Source organism: Macrobrachium nipponense, chromosome 43 (genome assembly GCF_015104395.2).
Source record: "Macrobrachium nipponense isolate FS-2020 chromosome 43, ASM1510439v2, whole genome shotgun sequence".
Classification (NCBI taxonomy): Eukaryota; Metazoa; Arthropoda; class Malacostraca; order Decapoda; family Palaemonidae; genus Macrobrachium; species Macrobrachium nipponense.
The window spans coordinates 43,472,316-43,491,937 of NC_061104.1; the positions used below are offsets into that span (position 1 = coordinate 43,472,316).

General features: G+C 43.0%; 1 protein-coding gene across 2 annotated transcripts in view; it reads left to right on the forward strand.

Moving 5' to 3' along the window:
* The window catches only part of LOC135213691 (pyridine nucleotide-disulfide oxidoreductase domain-containing protein 2-like), a 158,530-nt gene that overhangs the window by 96,600 nt on the left and 42,308 nt on the right, over positions 1–19,622 (forward strand). Inside the window, exons 1-5 of one of the 2 annotated variants that reach the window (XM_064247780.1) lie at positions 1,730–1,843; positions 11,937–12,124; positions 12,587–12,742; positions 15,509–15,662; positions 15,790–15,949. In XM_064247780.1, coding sequence (XP_064103850.1) covers positions 12,113–12,124; positions 12,587–12,742; positions 15,509–15,662; positions 15,790–15,949 — 482 coding nt within the window. In that variant the 5' untranslated portion in view covers positions 1,730–1,843; positions 11,937–12,112. Of the gene's footprint in view, positions 1–1,729; positions 1,844–11,936; positions 12,125–12,586; positions 12,743–15,508; positions 15,663–15,789; positions 15,950–19,622 lie in introns of those variants that run through there. The other variant, XM_064247779.1, reaches the window with a different exon arrangement.

Genomic DNA, 19,622 nt, shown 5'->3' on the forward strand with positions numbered 1-19,622 from the left:
GCTCCTCCCTATATCAGAGAGGGAGGGAAGGGGCAGGGTAAGGTGCTATGGAACACGTGACCGCAAGTGGCCTAGGCCGCGAGCAACACAACCGTGGTAGGGCCACGTGAACCAAGCTGTACCAATACATGGAACAAGCACCTAGGCTAGCCTAACACCCTAAATAATAAATAAATAAAATATACATCGAAAGGTGGAAGAGACACTTTAGTAAAGAGAAAGAAGCCCAGGAGCAGGCAGACTGTTCCAAGAAACAGGAGCCTACTCGGAGCCAGCGATAGCCGAGTAGAGCAAGAGCCGGGATGCTGGGCCGGAAAATAATAATAGCCCTAAATACCAAGCTAAGAGAATGGTAGGAGGGCTGAACTAGCTAAAACTCGATGTAAAACAATGAATGTGATAAAGTAAGCCCATAAGTATAAGAAGTCCCAGTATGGAGGACCGGGAATCTTACGAGGCGGCATGGCCGCCACGAGACAACCGGGGAACCGTATATGACCTATTAAGAGGAAAATACTGGTACCCGGAAGATAAAACTATGGTAAAATGTTACTTATGAGTTACTTAACTTAGCCGTGGCAATTGCAGAGCGTTCCATCGTAGATAGTACGGATAAAATCCAATAAAGCACGAGCACAAGAAAATGGCGACTTGTCGCTAGTGCTAAAAATTAAGGATGTCCGCTAGGGGCGCTGCTGTCCGTGGCGTCCTCTAGTAGTAGTAGTAGAGGTCTGCATCGCCCGTTGGTATCAGCTCTCTCTTGGGGGGATTCTGATAGGAAGTTCTAATTGGTGTTTGGCTCGTGGTAGTGTTCCACACTCGCCCCTTTATCATACCGACACTCTTTTTTTAAGAGTGAGCGAGTCAGTTTTACTGACATTTTCTTAATTTTGTTTTTCTCTGGTAATTTTAGGCTAATTTTACCTAGAAAGAATGATATTAAGGATACTTTCATAGGCCGACACGAGCTGAGCCCAGAAAACACAGCCAGCAGATTTGTGGGAAAAGTGGTTCTAAAGCTAGGAGTACCTAAAGTACCCACCAAGAAGCCTATATAAACCCCTGTGACCTGCCCTTCTTACCCCTATACACTAGGTCTAGTCGTTAACGGATTATTTTCCCTCCAGACCGGACATGCCAATCTCCCCAATGGTTTAAAGGTGGGGGTAAAAATGACTGCTCTTCTAGCAAATAACTAAAAATGAATGATACTGGGAAAACAAGGTGATAAAAAAACCGTAAATATATATATATATATATGTATATATATATATATATATATATATATAGTATATATATATATATATATATATATATATATATATATAGATTATTATATATATAATATATATATATATATATATTATATATATATATAATCATCAATGAAGGGAAGAGGACACACACAGATGTGCATGGTGTCTTTATTGCGACGTTTCGTAATTATCAAATTAATTACATCATCAGGCTGTTAAAATGAAAAATAAAATTCCTAGTAAAATTGTAAAAACAAAACTAAAAATTAAACATTCAGAAATGCAAAAGCTAAAAAATTATTCTTACTAAGTGTACAAAATATACACATTAAAATCAAGGAAATTAGATTATTTAAAAGGACATACATTAAAATGAAAGACAGATGAACATAAAATAAACAAAAATTTACAAAAATTGAAAGCAGCAGTGAACAGTTACAGAACAAGAAGTTAAGGACCTAGTACCTGTTTTCCTTAGCAGTGATCAAGTTGTCTTTCAGCTCTCGGACTACTAAATCATCACAGTGAAACTTGTTTAACTTTTGTTGTATAGCCTACCTATAGGTGCTTTGCTTGGTTTTTATATGGTAAAATGTTAATTTACCATTATTAAACTTTTTACTTTGAAATATGATTTTGTATGGTTTAAAGGTTGGATTTTTCCTAAATTAGTTTTTTATTAAGAATTTGCCTTATAGTTTTTGGCGGTCGACTGTAATTAACCCCAAGTGGCTAGTACTAAACATGGCAAAATACATTTTAACCCCTAATTCCTATGTTAGGTCTAGTGGCTTTTATATTCAAGGGGACGTTCCTTGCAGTCCGTGCAGAGTTGTTGCTTAGAAATACCATTTCTGATTTGTTTTACTAGCAAGTAGGCATAAGTTGTTAAGAGGTAGTGAACCTCACCCTTAGCCTATATAGACTATACTACAATTTTGGCGGACCACAGTGAGAAATGGAGGTTAATGGTTGTAAAAACATGAGATGAGTAAAAATAGGTTAGGTAATCAAAATGGGTACCGTTTAAACTTAGCCTATTCTAGGGGGCTTTGCTTTTCCTGAACCCCCCACCTAACCTAAGATAGAGCCCCTACCTAACCTAACCTAACCAAGCCAAGGGGCCTGTGGGTAGGAAGGGCTTCTCCCACCTGGGATACCCCTCCTCACACCTAGCCTATTGTAAGGGAAATTTTAACTTTTTGTTTAATGCTCATGAATGGCGTTGTACTATGTGTATACTATGTTGACTTGTCTGAGATACATGGTGGTAGGTAGTGTTGCCACAAGTGATTATTGTTAGGAGAAGGGTATTCCACTCCCGATTTCTCTGAATCTTTCAAAGATAAGACTTGATTATAAGTACGTACATACTTGTGTTATTTTGAGTGTTTGTTTTTACTCAAGTTGCAGCGCATTGTGTGCTCTGATAAGATATAAAGTAGTACATAATTTCTCTGCTACCTAAAACCACTGTTCTTTTTTTTGGAGGGGTTTGGTATTGTGTTGAGTGTTCCACTCAGTGTTTGTGATAGCGTAGTTGTAAGAGTATTTTATTCATTTGTTCCTTTTCTGTTTCTGACCCAGTTGTATTGGTCCAGCATTTTTTATACATGTTACAATGATGATATAACATGATAATACAATGTAAATGGATTCAGTAGAATATCAGTTTCATTACCGTTCTCTTTATCTTCAATACAACTGTAGTAGCCTTTTTGACTTGCAAATGGATATTGTGTGTCACACCTATCCTAGCTCAGTAGTTCACACACGAAAGTATCTTGTATATGGTAGGACAATGTGGTATCAGCTGATAAAAATTACTGTATAATAATACTTTATAACTTAATAAGCCGGTATTTTCTATATATAGTTCTACCAATAGCCCTTAATAGGAATTTAACCCCTAGGCTAGTAGCCTTTAATAGGTAACTTACTTTCCATTTACTATGATAGATAACCAGGGGTATGACACACCCAACAATAAAACAAAATAAAAAGAGTACTTTTGCTGATTTTTTTTTTTCGAAAATTCTTCAAAATACAAAAAATACAACTTCTTTTCATTAATTCTTGCCCTGACAATATGGATTCATCCAAGCCTATCTTTGAATCAATGACATTACCTTCCAGTCAGTGCACCTCCGTCAGTGCACCTCTTGCGGTTCAATGTAGGTGTTACTTAAGGTGCTTTGCAGTGTGCCTTTGGCCCCTAGTTGCAACCCCTTTCATTCCTTTTACTGTTCTTCCTTTCATATCCTCTTTCTTCCATCTTTCCACCCTTTCCTATCAACAGATTAATGTACAAATACAGGGTTTTCCTCCTGTTAAACATTTTAAACCTTTTACTGTCAATTTCCGTTTCAGCACTGAATGACCTTATAGGTCCCAGTGCTTTTGGCCTTTGGCCTAACTTCTATATTCAATCAATCAGTCAGAAGCCTGGCTCTTGAACACCACACATGTTCAACTGATCAGAGGTGTTGGTCTGCTTCCTTTGATCTTACATAACCAGGAAAGTGGCCCCAGGTGAGGCAGAGTACCAGTCAGTTCAGAGATTTGCTTAGAATCCTTCCATCAAGGAGTAAGTCTCCCTTATGTAAAGACAGGGTTTTTATACTTGTAGGAACTAATGACAAATTTACAAAATAATTTGTAGTTTTCTTAACATACAAACCTGAAGTTTCTTCATAAATGGCCCATCTCTAGCTGCACCCCATTCTGCATCCTGGGCCAAAGGTAAACTGAATGAGTTCCATCTGGTTGGGAAGGATTCCTCCCTTTCCGTCGGCAGCTAACTACCAATATCCACCTTATCCACCTTCTTCTAAGTTAAATGGCTGGCTCTAGCTTGCATTGAAAGTAAATCCCATATGTAAAGACCTCAGGTTTGTGTTAGGAAAATTAGAAATTACTTTAAAAAATTTGTTATATTTCAGTGCTGAATTCAGTAGGCAATTAAATTACATTTCGTTCCGATACAGTAATACAAAACCATCGGAGTCCTTTGAACAATAGGAAGTTAGCTAGCGGCAGCTGGAACGGTCGTAAGCTTCGAACAAGGGGAGAACGGTAGTTAACTGCTTGCGCGCGACTGGGAGGTAAACAAATCACTTTTTGCTTTCGGCCGCGGGTGTGAAGGACGTGTTCGTCATCGCTCTCTGCCCGCTTCAATCGTCGTATGCTTTGTTTATAGTGTTTTCTACTAATGGTTTGTTTGACTTGAAAATGAAACTGTAAGTACACTGTTTTCATTTTCATTACTTAATTATGAACCAACATGGAGTTATCGCCGTAGATGCGGCGATTTCCTCTCTTTCATGAATTGAACCCTTGAATTATGTCTCGGTGCCGAGGGCGGGCGCGCTCGCGCCGAGTCATGTATTTGGGCGAAAGTGTGTAATTGAAAAATGTAAGTACTCTTTTCATTATATTTTTTTGCCCTGTGCGTTCGGTTACGAGAGTGTGATTGCGCTCGGCACGAGCCTTTTAATTTGTATAATAGAATGCAATGAAAGTGGATTCGCAATTGCAATATTCTTTTCATTTTCATTTATTTATTTGCATGGAATTTAATTGGATCAATTTTCGTTCTTACCCGGGAATTGATCCTTACGATTTTTTTATGTGAAAATGAAATCGCAAGTGCAGTATTCTGTTTCATTTTCATATATATTTTATGATAGCATCATATTATTGGATCAAGTTTCCGTTCTTACCCGGGAATTGATCTTTTCTCCTTTAAGTCTATGAAGTGAATCGCAAGGGCAGTATTCTGTTTCATTTTCCTATTACTTTTTCACCGCTGTGCGGGGGGGGGTGGGGGAAGCGAAGGTCTGCCAGGAAGTCGTCGGAAAGCTCTCCCGCGACTCCCTTGGTATCCGATTCTTCGTCTTCCTTCCTGCCCCCCGCTCAGCTTCTTCATTGTATTTGTGGATTTGGGGTCTTCCTTGCGTTCGGGGTGGGGCATGCTTCCCCCCGTGCGTGAGGGAACCCCTCTTACTAATCTATCTATGTTACCGCAGGTGCTACATCCGTGGGAGACGACCTTGGATGTAGATGTAGATCCTCAAGAGGTTTGTACTCGTTGTCAGGGGCGAGAGTGCTCCGCAACGAGCCCTGTGTAACGTGTATGCATTGGTCCGAGGCGCAGTGGGTGCTATACGAGGGCAGGAAGAGACTTAGGCCGCCCAAGAAGTCATCGGAAAGTCCAGTGACTCCTTGGTAACGGACACTTCGTCCTCTTTCCTGCCCCCCGGCCAGCCCCCACGTTTCGCGCCTTCCCCTGCGGGGGGGGGGTAGCGGAGTCCTTCTCCTCTCTCGATCCGTCGAGTGTGGAGGAGGGCGCCCGCTACCGGACTTCCAGTTTTACTCGGGGTCTTCCGTCCGCTCTGGGTGGGGTTCTTCTCCCCCAGGCGCGAGGAAGCCCCTCTAACTAACCCGACTGTTGCTTCCGCAGGTGTGCCATCAGCGAAGGACGACCTGGGACAGGTGTGGGAGTCGCTGGGACTGCAGGGAGTGCCGAGCATACAGGGGTTGATTCAGCGGTTGGCGGGGTCGGCAGTGGTCACTCATGGTACGGTAACCACTACAACAAACCCACAAATCGACACCAGCATATGAGATGCCACCGCACCTGGTGTACACACCACATGTCATGTCGGTAACACCCACGGCTGCAATCCAGAACCAATTCCTCCGCCGCCAAAGAGGACGGTGCACCGCCACCTGGGTTCTTTGTATTGCCGACCCCGGACTTCCGCTGCCCAAAGAGTACCCCCCTGGACTGCCGCCAGTGCCGAGGATGACGGTAGCTGCCGACAGGTACGCCTGGCTCTCCTGTGGTACCTGCCGTGCCTGCCGTACCTGTTGCTGTCCCAGCCGCTCATTCCCTTTCAGATCAGGTCCGCCGGCTGCTCATTCACTTTCAGATGTTCCTGCCGTTCCTGCTGTTCCTGGACCTGTTCCTGTTGTTCCTGCTGTTGGTGGTGCTGTCACAGTCTCAGGTCTTTCCGGACAGGGTGCAGTCGGGCCCTGTTGCTTTGGCAACTGCCCCGGCTCCCTCCTGGATGGAAGACCTGACGTCTGTCCTGCGGAGCCGGCGAAGAAGAAGAGGAAGAGGGAAGAAGGTGTCGTCATCGTCTTCGTCGTCTTCTTCGTCGTCTGCTGCCTCTCCTTCCCCTGCGACTTCTAAGGCCAAACAGCCGAAGAAGAAGAAGGTTGCTTCCTCCCCCCCTAAGAAGACTCCTTCGGGATCTTCTAAGGGCCCGGCTCGCCCAGGCGAGCTCGGGGAGCTCTTCTGCTGGTCCTCCTGTTCCTTCGGGAACGGGGCCCGTCGCTTCTTCTGCCAAAGAAGTCGACGGGGACAGAGTGCACCAGCCTCGGCTGGTGCGTCCTCCAACGCCTGGTGCTAGCGTTCTGCCGCTAAACCAGGTTCTGTCTCGGCCGCTTCTCGTTCGCAAGAAGCACCGAGTTGACGCTCTTCCAAAGAAGACCGTCCAGCCAAAGTTTTGACGCCCGAGCTCGCTCGCCGTCAAGACAAGGCGCGGAGCAGAAGACTGGCGAGAGTCGTGCACACGACTCTCGCCAGGCCAGTGGACGCTTTCGCAGCGATCAACTGGCTGCTCGGGCTGACGTGACGGTCGCTGACCAGCCACGGGTTGAGGCGAGGAAGGAGTCCCCGCGGCCGCCGGTACCAGCCACGGCTGGTACCAGCGGCTCGACGCGCCGAGAGGACGCTGGCCGGTCTCGACGCGACAGAGAGCCTAGCAGGTCACCCGTCCGCCGCTCCCGATGGGACCGGGCGGAGACGGTGACCAGCGGCAGCTCGCCTGACGCTAGAGATCGGTCTCGACGTTCTCAGCCGAGCCAATCGCCCCAGGCGAGCGGCAAGGCTAGGCCTGCTGCTCGACCGTCACCGCGGGTTGACGATCAGCAGCAGCCCTCCACGCACGCTGTCCCTGCCAGCGAGCGAGGGGGGAGCGTCAGGTCTGCCTCTCCCGTACCTTCAACCTCCTCGGGCTATACCGGGAGGAGCGAGGTACCGAGGAGCGATCACGAGAGGTGCGCCACGCTCGTGACCCAGCTATGACGCCGTATGGACCAGGCACGGTTCCAGGACCGACCAGGACATACGCGCAAGTAGCTGGAGGCGACCGTCAGGGGTCTGCCGCTGTTCCTCCTTCTGAAGGAGGAGTATCTCGGGATCTGTTCTTGTTGGAGGGACTGGACGGTCCTACTCCGCAAGACACGGTTACTCCCGAGATACAGAGGAATTTCCAGAAGTCATTAAGCTGATTCGTCAGCATAATGACCTTGCGGAAGGATTGCCGCTCCCACCAGCAGAGCCCACGTCTCTGCTCGAGTCGTTTTGGGGCCCTAGAGGGAACCCAAACCGACGGTGGGTCTGCCGCGATCGGAACTTGCCGATTCTGTCTCGACCAGAGTCTCTCGTCTCCGGACAAGAAGGCTCTCTCAGTTCTGGCCGGTCGATCAAGCTACTTCCACCTCCTCTACTGCGACAGCGGCGTTTCTACGTGTCTTCGGACACCGTATTTGAATACTCCTTCGGTCCTCCTGAGAGGTTTCGACCTCGACGAGGACTGGAATGAGTCGGAGGACGGTATCGGCTCTCCTCCTGTCAGGTGTCGATCAGCCCCACCCAGACGACGTTCACAGTGGCGGCAGACCCTTACCATACAGTGAGAGTTCGTAACCCTCCGAGGGAAAACTTTTTCTCCTGACGATACGTTTTCCCAGACTCTGAGGAGGCCATCGCCGCAAGGCGATGGCTGTTCCTACTCTTCTCCAACTGCTGAGTTCCACTGGGAAGGCGAGCGAGTATCCAATTCCTCCCCCATTCCCTCTCTCCTTACGGTTACGAGGGAAAGGGGAGGGATCCTACAGAGATTTCTCTGTAGGATCCCACGTTCGGGACTGCGCTACCGGGGGGACCTTCGGGTCCTACCTGACCGTAAGCCCCGGTCGTTGAGGAGGAATCCTGCCCCATCTCGATTTCTACGGGAATCGAGAGGACCACCAGCCGATATCGTTTGACGAATTCGGTGGGGGTTTCGCAGACTGCTTAGAATTCTACGGAATTTCTAACGCATTCAGTGTTCGAGTTTTACGATCTCCAAACACTTACGCGAGACCACGGTCCAAAGTGAGCGAGACGAGAATCCCCGATATACACGATAATCGGGAGCCTCGCCTATGCTCGAATTCTGGAATTTCTAGCATTGGGAAGAAGACTGCTGCTGAGAAACTATCTCACAGTAGGCGACCAACCTGGACTAGAGAAGATCGGACGGGAATATCCAGTTTGGCTTGAACTATCGTCTTAGTATTCTGTTCACCATTGAAGCTTTCCTTCGAGGAAGACTTCTCCTTCACTCTCTTTGATAGAGATCGAAGGTGGTCGATCTCAAATCCTTATTTGTTTTATTGAAGGAAAGAATTTAGGATGGAGATCGTTGTTCAGAATCCTACAAATATACTACGTATATAACCTCGCGACATGATTCTACTAAGCAGTTGAATTGTCCGAGGGGTAGGCGCATATCCTAGTTAAACTACGGATTGCGACTTATAAGAGAAGTATTCTAATTGAACTGCAACTCGGGGTTGCCTGCAACCTCCCAGGAGTTTTCAGTTTCAATTTTATATACTTTATGGTTTTGTCACGACAATACCATTTCAACTGTTATATTTACCGAAATTCGTTTCGCCTAAATATAATTGCTCGAGCATATCTTTTATGCTCGGTAGTTCTAGCCGAACGCATTCCTTCGTGGAATAATGGATTTTCCTGGCAACTAGGATGACGAGTCAGCGAGAGCTCAGGCTCAACTACTGCGTATTGAAACTGCCTGATAGCAGCTCAGTATCAGCTGGGCCTCTGATATGCACGGTCATGTATGTCTCTCTCTGCCCTGCTTTGATTGACTACCGAAACCGTATCTCTGCCCAACAATCATGGACTTAGGTCTCTGATTAACGGGGATTCTCGCAATAATGAAGGACCCATCTACTGCTGTGACGCTAGATTCCATCGCCTTCGACATTGCGAGAATTTTCAACAGAGATATCTCTTGGACTCTTTCATCGTTCTGTTTACCGCACGGTAACAGAAGTCTGTACAAGTCTCCCGCTGCATCACACTGCGATAATGCGAATGATTTTGCAGACATCTGAGTTTGTCTTCAAAATATCTCTTATTCGTAGGTGTACAATTGTTCATTGTTCAACCGAATTACGAGATTTGTTAGAAGACATCGCCTACTCTCCGACCTGACAGCTCTGCTCCCAAATGTTCAGCCCATGAGAAGCAGTTCTTCAGGCGGCTTTCCCCTGTGTTTTCATTACTGAAGAACGCCCCGCTTTCGTTGCAAACTACGACTTCTCACCGGACAGCAATGAAATAGCGGTTTAGCGTTTTGCAGTCATTTGTAAGCACAGGTTATGAATCTTGAGAATCCTTCTCTCGATTCATCTGTGAAGACGTAGGTTGCATTCAATATTTCTACCTTCGTCTTCAACGGTACATAGTGTTGTTTCTCCTTAGCTGAGATTCAACAACCATGAGATGTTTTACCTTCAGGGACCTCGGTCTCTAGAAGGCAATTGACTTTCGCCTGTTGGGCACATGCCTTAAGAGAATCATCACCTCGCTGTCCGGCATTGGTGACAAACAAATACATTATTTGTTTGGTCTCTCGGCATAACCCTTTAAAGGCGAAGGTCACGTGACTTACTCGGATGCTTTGACAACTTGCCTCCTACCGAACGCAGTCAGTCGGCAGCTGTCAGAGCGGCCGAGTCAGTTACGAACTACGCTGTTGACTTAGTTCGGTTGTTACAAGAGCAATCATTACTTCGTTTTAATAGCTTGTCACAGTACCCATACCATTGACACCCACCATGGAGTGTCGGGTGTCCTATCCACTACCGAGAACTTCGCTGCATGGGGATAGGAGGATGCGAGAGACTTCGTGGCCAAACGGACAGACCAGTATGGGTACTGGACATCACCGAAGTAGAGAAGAAGGATAGGTCATGCGACTATTTCCTTCTTTTCCTCTGAGGAACTGCATGACTTCTCCTGCGAAGTCAAGCATCCAGGGGAATGGGGATCCGTGACGCCTCCCGATTTCGTACCGAACTTCGTAGCGAAGACTCAGAACCATTCGGTCCCTGACGATTGGTTCGAGTCGTTCACAATCCCCTCCCTAATGGACTTCACCGCCTTGTTCGATGCGAAGGAGATGCTGCCTTGTCTGCAAGAACTTCTCCGTGGCGCAGGTACTGAAGGCAGGGGTCTGGTCAACCAGCCACATGCCCTTCCTTCTACTTCGTATATTGCCCACAGGTCCTTGGATCTTTTTCCTTGGGACCCCGTGGGTGGCTGCTCAACACGTTGTGTAGCGAACCCAGACCCTCGCAGGCTGAACAGCATCGAGTCCTGGTGTGACCATAAGAATGGATGAGTGAATGAGAGTGTGACTGGCTCCTCTTCCCATCTTTTTTTCTTCCCCTCTACCTGTGGTTAGAGGGACACACGGTCGTCACCCTGCTGGATAAGGACAAGATGCAGGTGAGCTACTCAACAGAGCCCCATCCTATCTTTACACTAGGGATAGGAGCGTATATCCACCACTTCCTCCAACAAGGGGGAGGAAGTGGATGCCAGCTTGAGACAACCCATACTTTATGTTGCCTCTTGCAAACAGGAACAAGTTCTTGCTTGCTGGTACGAAGAGATACGCTTGCCTCTCTCTTAGTACTCGGCCCAGAGGTCTGACCATTGATCTGCGGTGCACACCCCGATCAATCGGACAGAGCTTGGGATCCCCCCTCCCTCGCTCTTACGACCAGGGAGGCATTCCAGGGATGGACGAACACCAGTCTGTTCATCAAAAAGACTCAGATTCCTCCCACCAAGAAGTGAGTCTTCCTATTGTTAAAGGACCGATGGTTTGTATTACGTATCGGAACAAATGACAATTTGTCGAAAATTGGACAAGCAGTTAACTACCGTTCTCCCCTTGTTCGAAGCTTACGACCGTTCCAGCTGCCGCTAGCTACTTCCTATTGTTAAAGGACTCAGGTTTGTATAGTTAGGAAAAATGCAATTTTCGACAAATTGTCATTTTACGTTTGAATTACAGTGTTTTAACTTATAGCCTATCCCAAAATTATGTCATAAAAGTTGTCAGTATATTTGCTCTGGTTGTGTCCAAATTTTGACTTTCAGGGAAGTGTACTACGTGGTAGTAGTTATAGGCATTGCACCACGTAATGGGTAAATACTTAGCGCTTGTCATCTCATTTTCTTCGTTTTTTGTATGGTGAGCCTTATATGATGTGTTTCATGCCTGCCAATTTAGATCTCCATGTCAGTGCTTCTTCAAGTTTTTGGCCCAGGTTTCTTGTCTTTTCTGTACTTTTCACTTACATTTTCATCACCATCTTGAACACTTGCTTTCATGATCCTTGTGGCCTTTTTATTCCACTTTTTATCTGTTTTAATGTTTGTCGTTGTCTTTTCCCTTGGTAGTAATTTTTGCAGCTTTGCTTTGTTGGTAAATTCTTGAATTTCCTATAGTACTACTATTTTAGCTTGCATTGTACATTATTTTGAAATAAGGATCAGTAAAATGTTCTCCTTCTGTGCAGGTCACAATGGACTTGTTGCTGCCTTTTATCTTGCCAAAGCTGGGAAAAAAGTTTGTGTGCTGGAACGACGTCATATTGTTGGTGGGGCAGCAGTTACAGAAGAGATAGTGCCTGGATTTAAATTTTCCAGAGCTTCCTATGTCTTGGGGTTACTAAGACCAAAAGTTTACCATGATATGGATTTAAAGGTAATGGAAACTATGTTGATAAGGTTTGCTGTGATTTGATCTGAATAGAATAAAAATAAGTTTTTACCAATTAATATTTCAGTTTTTACAAAAGTCATTTACATGACTGGAGGTACTTTAAATCCCTCAAAATTTGTCATCAAAATCCATATTTTCGTTTAATTTCTTTACTCCACAATTGATAAGAAACTGACATGAATGTTGAAATATGATGGATCCCTGTACATGTAGGTATTAAGGGAAATAAAGGTGCTGATAAAGCACTTTAAGCTTGGCAAGTGACTAGATCATTTTCCTTTGCAGTTTTAAAGGTATTTTAAATGCTGTTTTGCACATTGTTTAAATCAGATTATGTATAACTGTTTACTACTCTGTTTTTGTATTGCATATGGTAGGCTGTATCCTGCTATTTAGTCAATTTTAACCAGTATAGTTGTAATAATATTCATTAATTTATTACAGCGTCATGGACTGAAAGTGTATCCAAGGGACCCCAGTTCATACACACCTTTACATGAGAACTACTGGAAAAAGACCACAGGAACATCATTAACACTTGGGCCTCATGAAGATCAAAACTTTCAGCAAATCTCTCAGTTCTCTGAGAAAGATGCAAAGGTATTGTTTGGAAAAAATAAGTTTTTCTAAATCTTAACATATTTGCTGGCTTTCTGTAGTTATATGCTCATAAAGAATAAATGAATTGACTAAAAACTGAAAAGCCTAATTGATTAGAGTTGCTGTACTTATGCTATCTCTTTAGTATGAAGTTCCTGTAACCCGTAAAAACCCTTGTTTTCATCAGTAGTAGTTGTTTTTCTCATTGCAGTATTCATGAATGTAATTTTTATTATTCATAAACATTTTGTTGTCTTTATTTCATTCATATCATTTATGGAATGTGAATACTGGTATATTGTTTTTTTATACTGTTTTATACTGAAGTATATTTTTATGAAAAAAGTCATGAATGTCAAGATTGCTGCATGTTTCAAGAGTGTATGGGTGTTTCATTATTGCTCAGTCATAACATAAAGCTTAATTAATTACTAATGATATGGAGTGAACCCCACCACAATCATATGTTTTGAAACTGACGAAGTACGTAGTACATTTAATCTGTCATTGCTACTTTACTGTATGTACAGTACATCTTGATCAGTAAAGAAACCCTTTTATGTTTTGTTTATCTATTGTAGCAGCACTTTTTATAATTGCACATAATGTTCTCTCTTGCTTTTCAGCTTAAAACTGATGTTAGCTTGGCCATAATATTGTTATTCACTCAAAAATGCTAAAATTTATGATTTACTTCAATTTATTGACATCAAATTTGCACATAATCAGTTCCATCTTATAGTCATAAATAATGAGAGGAGTCAACAGTCCAAATGTAGCCTCACTCTTATTGGGAATAGAAAAGAACATTATTGTGTTGGTGTTAATTGACTTTCTCAACAGCTGATAACAAACGGAGATTAAACCGATAGGATTTTAGATATACATTGTTCCCTGTTGCCTTATTCTTTAACAGGGGGTATGAATAGATGGGGAGAAGGTTTCATTTTGTGGTTCTAGTGTTCTTTGTTCTCGTCAGCTACAACAAAAGATATATTTAGGATTACATGCATTAGTTAAAATAGTGCATACAACATCAAGAGTGCGTATTGCTCATTGACGATTTTTATATTTAACATGTCTGTTAGTTATAACGTCCATTGTAGCCATTGCCAATACTTTTTGTTAACTTTACTATTATATATGTTCAATAGTTTGTTTGACTTTGATATCCAATTCACTTCTTAGTACTTTAGCTTTATTATTGTCATCTTATTGTGGCCATGTTTTGGCAGCTTATTTGTTCTGCAAATTTTACTGAGGTAGTAGGTTGATCAATGCCACCCTTTGAGATATAAACACTACAGGGATTAAGGTTTCTTTCAAGGCTGGTCATTACAGTCTGCTGTTGGACCCCTCTCTGGTCATGGACCAATTCTGAATACGCCGGCTTATTCATTCAATATATTTAGCTGTTGAAACACACTTCACAACCAAGAACACCCTACACTTTCTACCCTTTTTTATTTGCCCTATTTTGTTGTGTAGCAGAGACTCATTAGGCTGGTAAGCATCTTCTCTAGGAGAAGGTCACTCTGAAATAAACCACTGGTATTCAATCTTGGATGGTGCCATAGCTTTTGTGCTAGGATCTTCCACTGTCTATGATTGGAGTTCCTTTGCTTGGGAGTTCCTTAAGCAAACGTTTCTGTCTGTTCCCTCTTCCTTTTGTTTTTCAAGTGGTGTGGAGGGTAGGCTTAGTAGGAGGGGCGAGGTTGCCTGGTGGTTTAGCAAGACTGCCTTACACTTATTATCTTTATCAGAATGCATGACATCAATTGTAAAACCACCACTAATATTCAAGGAGGGTTTTTTTTTTTTTTTTTTTATCTCATAGGCTATGGTATGAGTTTGGATGTCATGAAACACAAGTGGCTAAATTCTGTGGAAGACTAATAAATCTTTGTTTGCTTGCTATAGGAACCCAGATTTGGAGGACTATATTTATGGAAGCTTACTTACCAAAATGGCAGCAGTTTAGGAAGTTGACCCTAAGGGTTGTTTTATTTTCGCTCAGTTTCTACCACAGGTAATGATGGAGTTGCTGCTTGAAATTTTTCCACTGTGATGGTTGTGAAAGTTGATAAATATTTAAATGGACACTCACCACCAGAGTAGCAACTGTCTTGATCTTTTATATTTACAGATGTTACAGGGATTGTATCTTGTAGTGTAGGTTTACTAGTGGGTTCATTTGATTATTTTTAGATTAAGGTTAATTTGGAGATGGATCCGGTTGTTCCCGAGGTTAGCTTTTCAAGAAAGAAAGATACACTTGAAATCCCAGGCCATATGGGATGATATTCACCATGATCTCATTGATTTCAGGTGGAGCTATATTTTATAATATGAATATCGAGTATTTAAATGATTACCTTTAAACAATTATTGAGAGGAGAATTCCTTCTGAAATAAGTTTCGTCTCGATGGTTTAATATTGCTCGTAATATGGCCAACCACAGAAAACAAGCTGGCCATTTATGGAAGAATGATCAGCTGGACTTTTTGTGGCTTAATTTCACACTGTCTTTAAGTACTTTTTTTGTCGGTGCTCTTCATCTTTATTAATTGTGGCTCTAATTCCTTTCCACCAGGAAAGTAAAGCATTTGCCACCAATCTCATATACTCTGCCTTTTGTTTTTCTTGGTGATAAATCTTATGTTGGGCTAGGGTTTTAGATAAATTTAATGCTTCTTGATTAATCTGACCTGGTATTTTTAATTTTTAAATATTTATTTGGGTATACTATATGACTTTCTTTTTAGTCTATGGTCTCCCTGGAAAATCAACTAAATAAGTGTGCTGAAGCTATAGCACCCCTACTAGATAACGTACCTCCAGATGTTGGAAAATTATTTGAATCAAACTTTCTGGATAAGTTCAAGGAGGTCAGAAAGTTTGCTCCATTAATGCAAGCAGGTAACTTGAAGTAATGCTCAGTGGATTAGAATAAATAACACAATATGTAAAACTTGTGTGGAATATCACTTCATTGGTGACATTTTAAAAATTTGTATTTAGTGTATTATTTAATTTTCTTTGCTAGCAACTACAATTGGGAAAGATTTCCCTCAGTTTTATGAACTTATGACTGCACCTGCAAGACAAATATTGGAGAGATGGCTGGAATCAGAACCTCTTAAATGCACGTTAGCTACAGATAGTGTGATTGGAGCCATGATAAGTCCAAGCACTCCTGGAAGTGGGTAAGTCATGTTGAAAGTATCAATTTAAAGTTTAGATGTTCAGTATGACAGTGACATCTTATTTTGGAATTAGGTCAAAGAACAATTAGGTCTTCTTACACTGAGAAATCGTAATGTGGATCAGATTTAAAATGATGGTGATTCAAAACACTTAAGGTTTAGTTGCTTGTGAGTGAAAGTTTCCAGTTCAGCATCATTTAGTATGTTATGAACAGATAATAATTTTTGCTGTAAATTTAGGGAATTGGAATATTTTCTTAGTAGTAACATTGAAAAAAAAGAGGAATTCATATTAACAAACTAGCATTTCATTTTTCTCATCACCTTGACCTTTCCCTTTTGTCAGTAATTGCTTGGGTAACAGTTAGGAAGATGAGCTCAAGAAGTCTTAGTCTTCCTTCATTTTCGGTCTTGACACCCCCCAAAACATATCTACCAGTCTTGCCACAACACTTCTCTTTTGTATTCCATGTGTATCTAGTATGGTATTTTCCTTCAGGAAAACGCCTAATGTTTTTGGTATCAATTCACTTTTGACTTTACCTTTTCATAGTCATTGGACTTTTCAACCAACGTTGCAGCTTTACCTCTAAAAGATATTTGAATGAATAGATTCAGTATTCAGTTGGCCAGTAAACATTTGTATAACTACTATTAAAATTGGAATTAAAGGAATTTTCTGCATCATTTTCTGTATCATTTTAACTTAAAAATGTATTTTGCTGTGAGTACTACTTGTAATACAATGATACTTAATGTTATTGGCCACATGAACTGCCTTCTTAGTTGTACATACTACTGTCCTTCATATGGACACTACATTTTTTAAAAGTTTTTTAAGTGAATTACTTTGAGTGGGACTCTTGTTCTCAAAATCATCCCTCATAGCAACTACCTGTTAGTTTGGAACTTTACCTCCTCTTCACATTATACTTGAATGAATCTGGTCCTTGTAAAAAAGGGATTTTGACGTAGGAAAAATCTATTTCTGGGCGAGGAAGCCTTGGGTCGCCCAGTGAAATGTGTCCCCTTTAGCACTATTTCTAGTAAAATATTGCTATGATACCAGAGAACTGCTAAATTGGACATGTCAGAAGTCTCTGACTCGCTCACCTAAATAAAAGGTGTCGGTATAGAACTGGGGCGAGTGTTAAACACTACCACAGCAACCCCTCCAATTAGCCTTTTCCTCATCAAAAAGACCCTGAAAACGGGGAGCCGACCTATAGGTCACACCCAGCTACCCTGTTGAAGGGGACTGCGGCGTCATACTTATCGATAGCAAAGAAGCTTGGTGCACAGCAAGGGGGGAAAAAAGGAAAAAAGGGGGGGATTTCACTCGCGACACGGCTTCCTCGCCCAGAAATAGATTTTTCCTACGTCAAAACCCCTCCCTTTTCTGGGCTCAGCCGTGTCGCTCCGTGAAATTGTACCAGAGAAACACCAAGCTATACTATCCTGAAAGGAAAAATCTATTAATGAAATCAAAGGAAATAATAAAATAGTTTAGAATTGGAAAAAATACAATTTATTTACAAAATATACTATATAGCCAAAACATGTGGCAACATTTGCAACAAGTCACATACATAATAAAATAATTACAGATAATTGTATGTACGTAAAACTATACACGATTATACACTTATTCTAATAGCTAAGGCATTTGCTGAGGTAGGTAAAATGTTAATGAGGCTGGCATAATTGAAAAGATTCATATGACACAAGGACGGTACTATAATGATGTAGCATAGGAGACACTGGCCTTCCTGCAGCTATTGCATGATATTTAAGATCCTCTAAGACTTAAGGTAGTGCTTTTTGAAAACCAAGGGTGACTTCCAACCAGTATACTTCTTCAGATCATCAAAGTCCATATATTTGAAGAAGTTAACAGAAGTTGCTATTGCCCGAATGTCATGCACCTTGGGGAATGACCCCGGGCTGGCTTTCTTGATTAAAATATAAAATCTGCTGCCTAATGCCTTTTTAGAGATAGTGTACCACCATCTTTTCTAATGAAAAGGGGGCCTTCGGAATAGGTAGACGTCCTAGATAAATAGTCCTTAAGAGTTTTAACAGGACATAACGATGGATCCTGCGGAAGCGGGACAATCTTCCATGGAGACCACCTCATCAAGGGGTCTTCATTCTTAGCTAGAAATTGCTTATTTGGCGAAAGCAACACGTCCCCCGCGAGGAAAGGAACTCAATATGCGCTTCATCTCTAGATAAAGATGACAGCTCTGATATTCTGGCACCTGAAAGCTAGACTCAATAAGAACTGAGTTTTACACAAAATGGTTTGGTAATCACATTTGAAGTTGTCTGTTTCCGAGGCTAACCTAAGAACATCATTAAGAAACCATGACACTGACGTCGGTCTGTGAATGGGCCGTAGACGTGCACATGCCCTTGGGATAGAGGTGAAATAAGACTCGGTTAGATTGATACCAAACCCGAGAAGAAAAATCTTTTTCAGAGCTGACTTAGTGGTTGTTATTGTTGCAGCTGCCAAGCCTTGTTCAAACAAACGACCTGAAGAAGGTTATGGCCACGTTTCAATGTCATTACTTTGATATTTGATTCTCTGAGGAACGAAGACAATTTCTTAACTGCTGAGTCATACTGGCGAAGCGTAGACTCTCTCTTGTCTGACTCCAAGAACAACATGTTCTGTGGATCAATGTCGCCTACTCTCTTACCTGCAAACTTCATGAAATCCTAAAGTTAGGGTTTTGTGAAGACCTGAGGAATCGAACACAGTCCTCATTTGAACTTGTTGCGATAGTCTCAAGTCCGGGAGAGGGTGAGGGCGAAGACCTAGTTCCAGGAGAAGGGAAACAGATTGCTCTTGGGCCATGAGGGGCTATGAGAGCCACCTGACCTTCGAAGGATCTCAACTTGTGCAGCACCTTCAGGAGAAGGTTCACTGGAGGGAATAAATAGATCTTCGCCCCCCTCACTGGTTCCAATCTATGCTCAGGCGTCCGTAGCGTATGCCAGAGGGTCCAGATTGGGGGCTATGTAACAAGGCAGCTTGTGGTTTGCCTCTGTGGCAAACAGATCTACTTCTAGACCTGGTACTCTTTGGCAAACCCTCTCGAAGGATTCTTGGTCCAGCGACCATTCTGATTCCAGAGGGAGCGACCGAGACAGGGCGCCTGCCACTACATTGTGGACTCCTGCCAGGTGAGTAGCCGACAGATGCCAGGTGTTCTTGGCTGCTAGAGAAAAGATTGCTATCATCACGTGGTTCACATGACTTGACTTTGAACCACCTCTGTTTATACAGTGTACTACTACTGCACTGTCGAGGACCAACCTGATATGAGTCTTCATTGGAGGACGGAGCTTTTTTAAAGTCAGAAACACTGCCATAGCTTCAAGAATGTTGATGTGAAGTGTTTGGAAGTGAGGTGACCAAGTTCCCTGAACCTTCTCGTGCTGTGAATAACCTCCCCAACCTGTCAGCGATGCGTCCATATGCACCACTAGGGACGGGGGAGGAAACTGCAACGTAACTCCTTGGCTAGGTTGGCGCCTTTGTCCATGGGCGCAGGCGTTTTCTGAGAATCAGAGGTATCCGGGCGAACTTGTCCCGACACTTGGCATTTGCCTTCGAACGCCAAACTCGATTGATGTCCTTGAGCTTGGCTTTCAAGAGAACGTC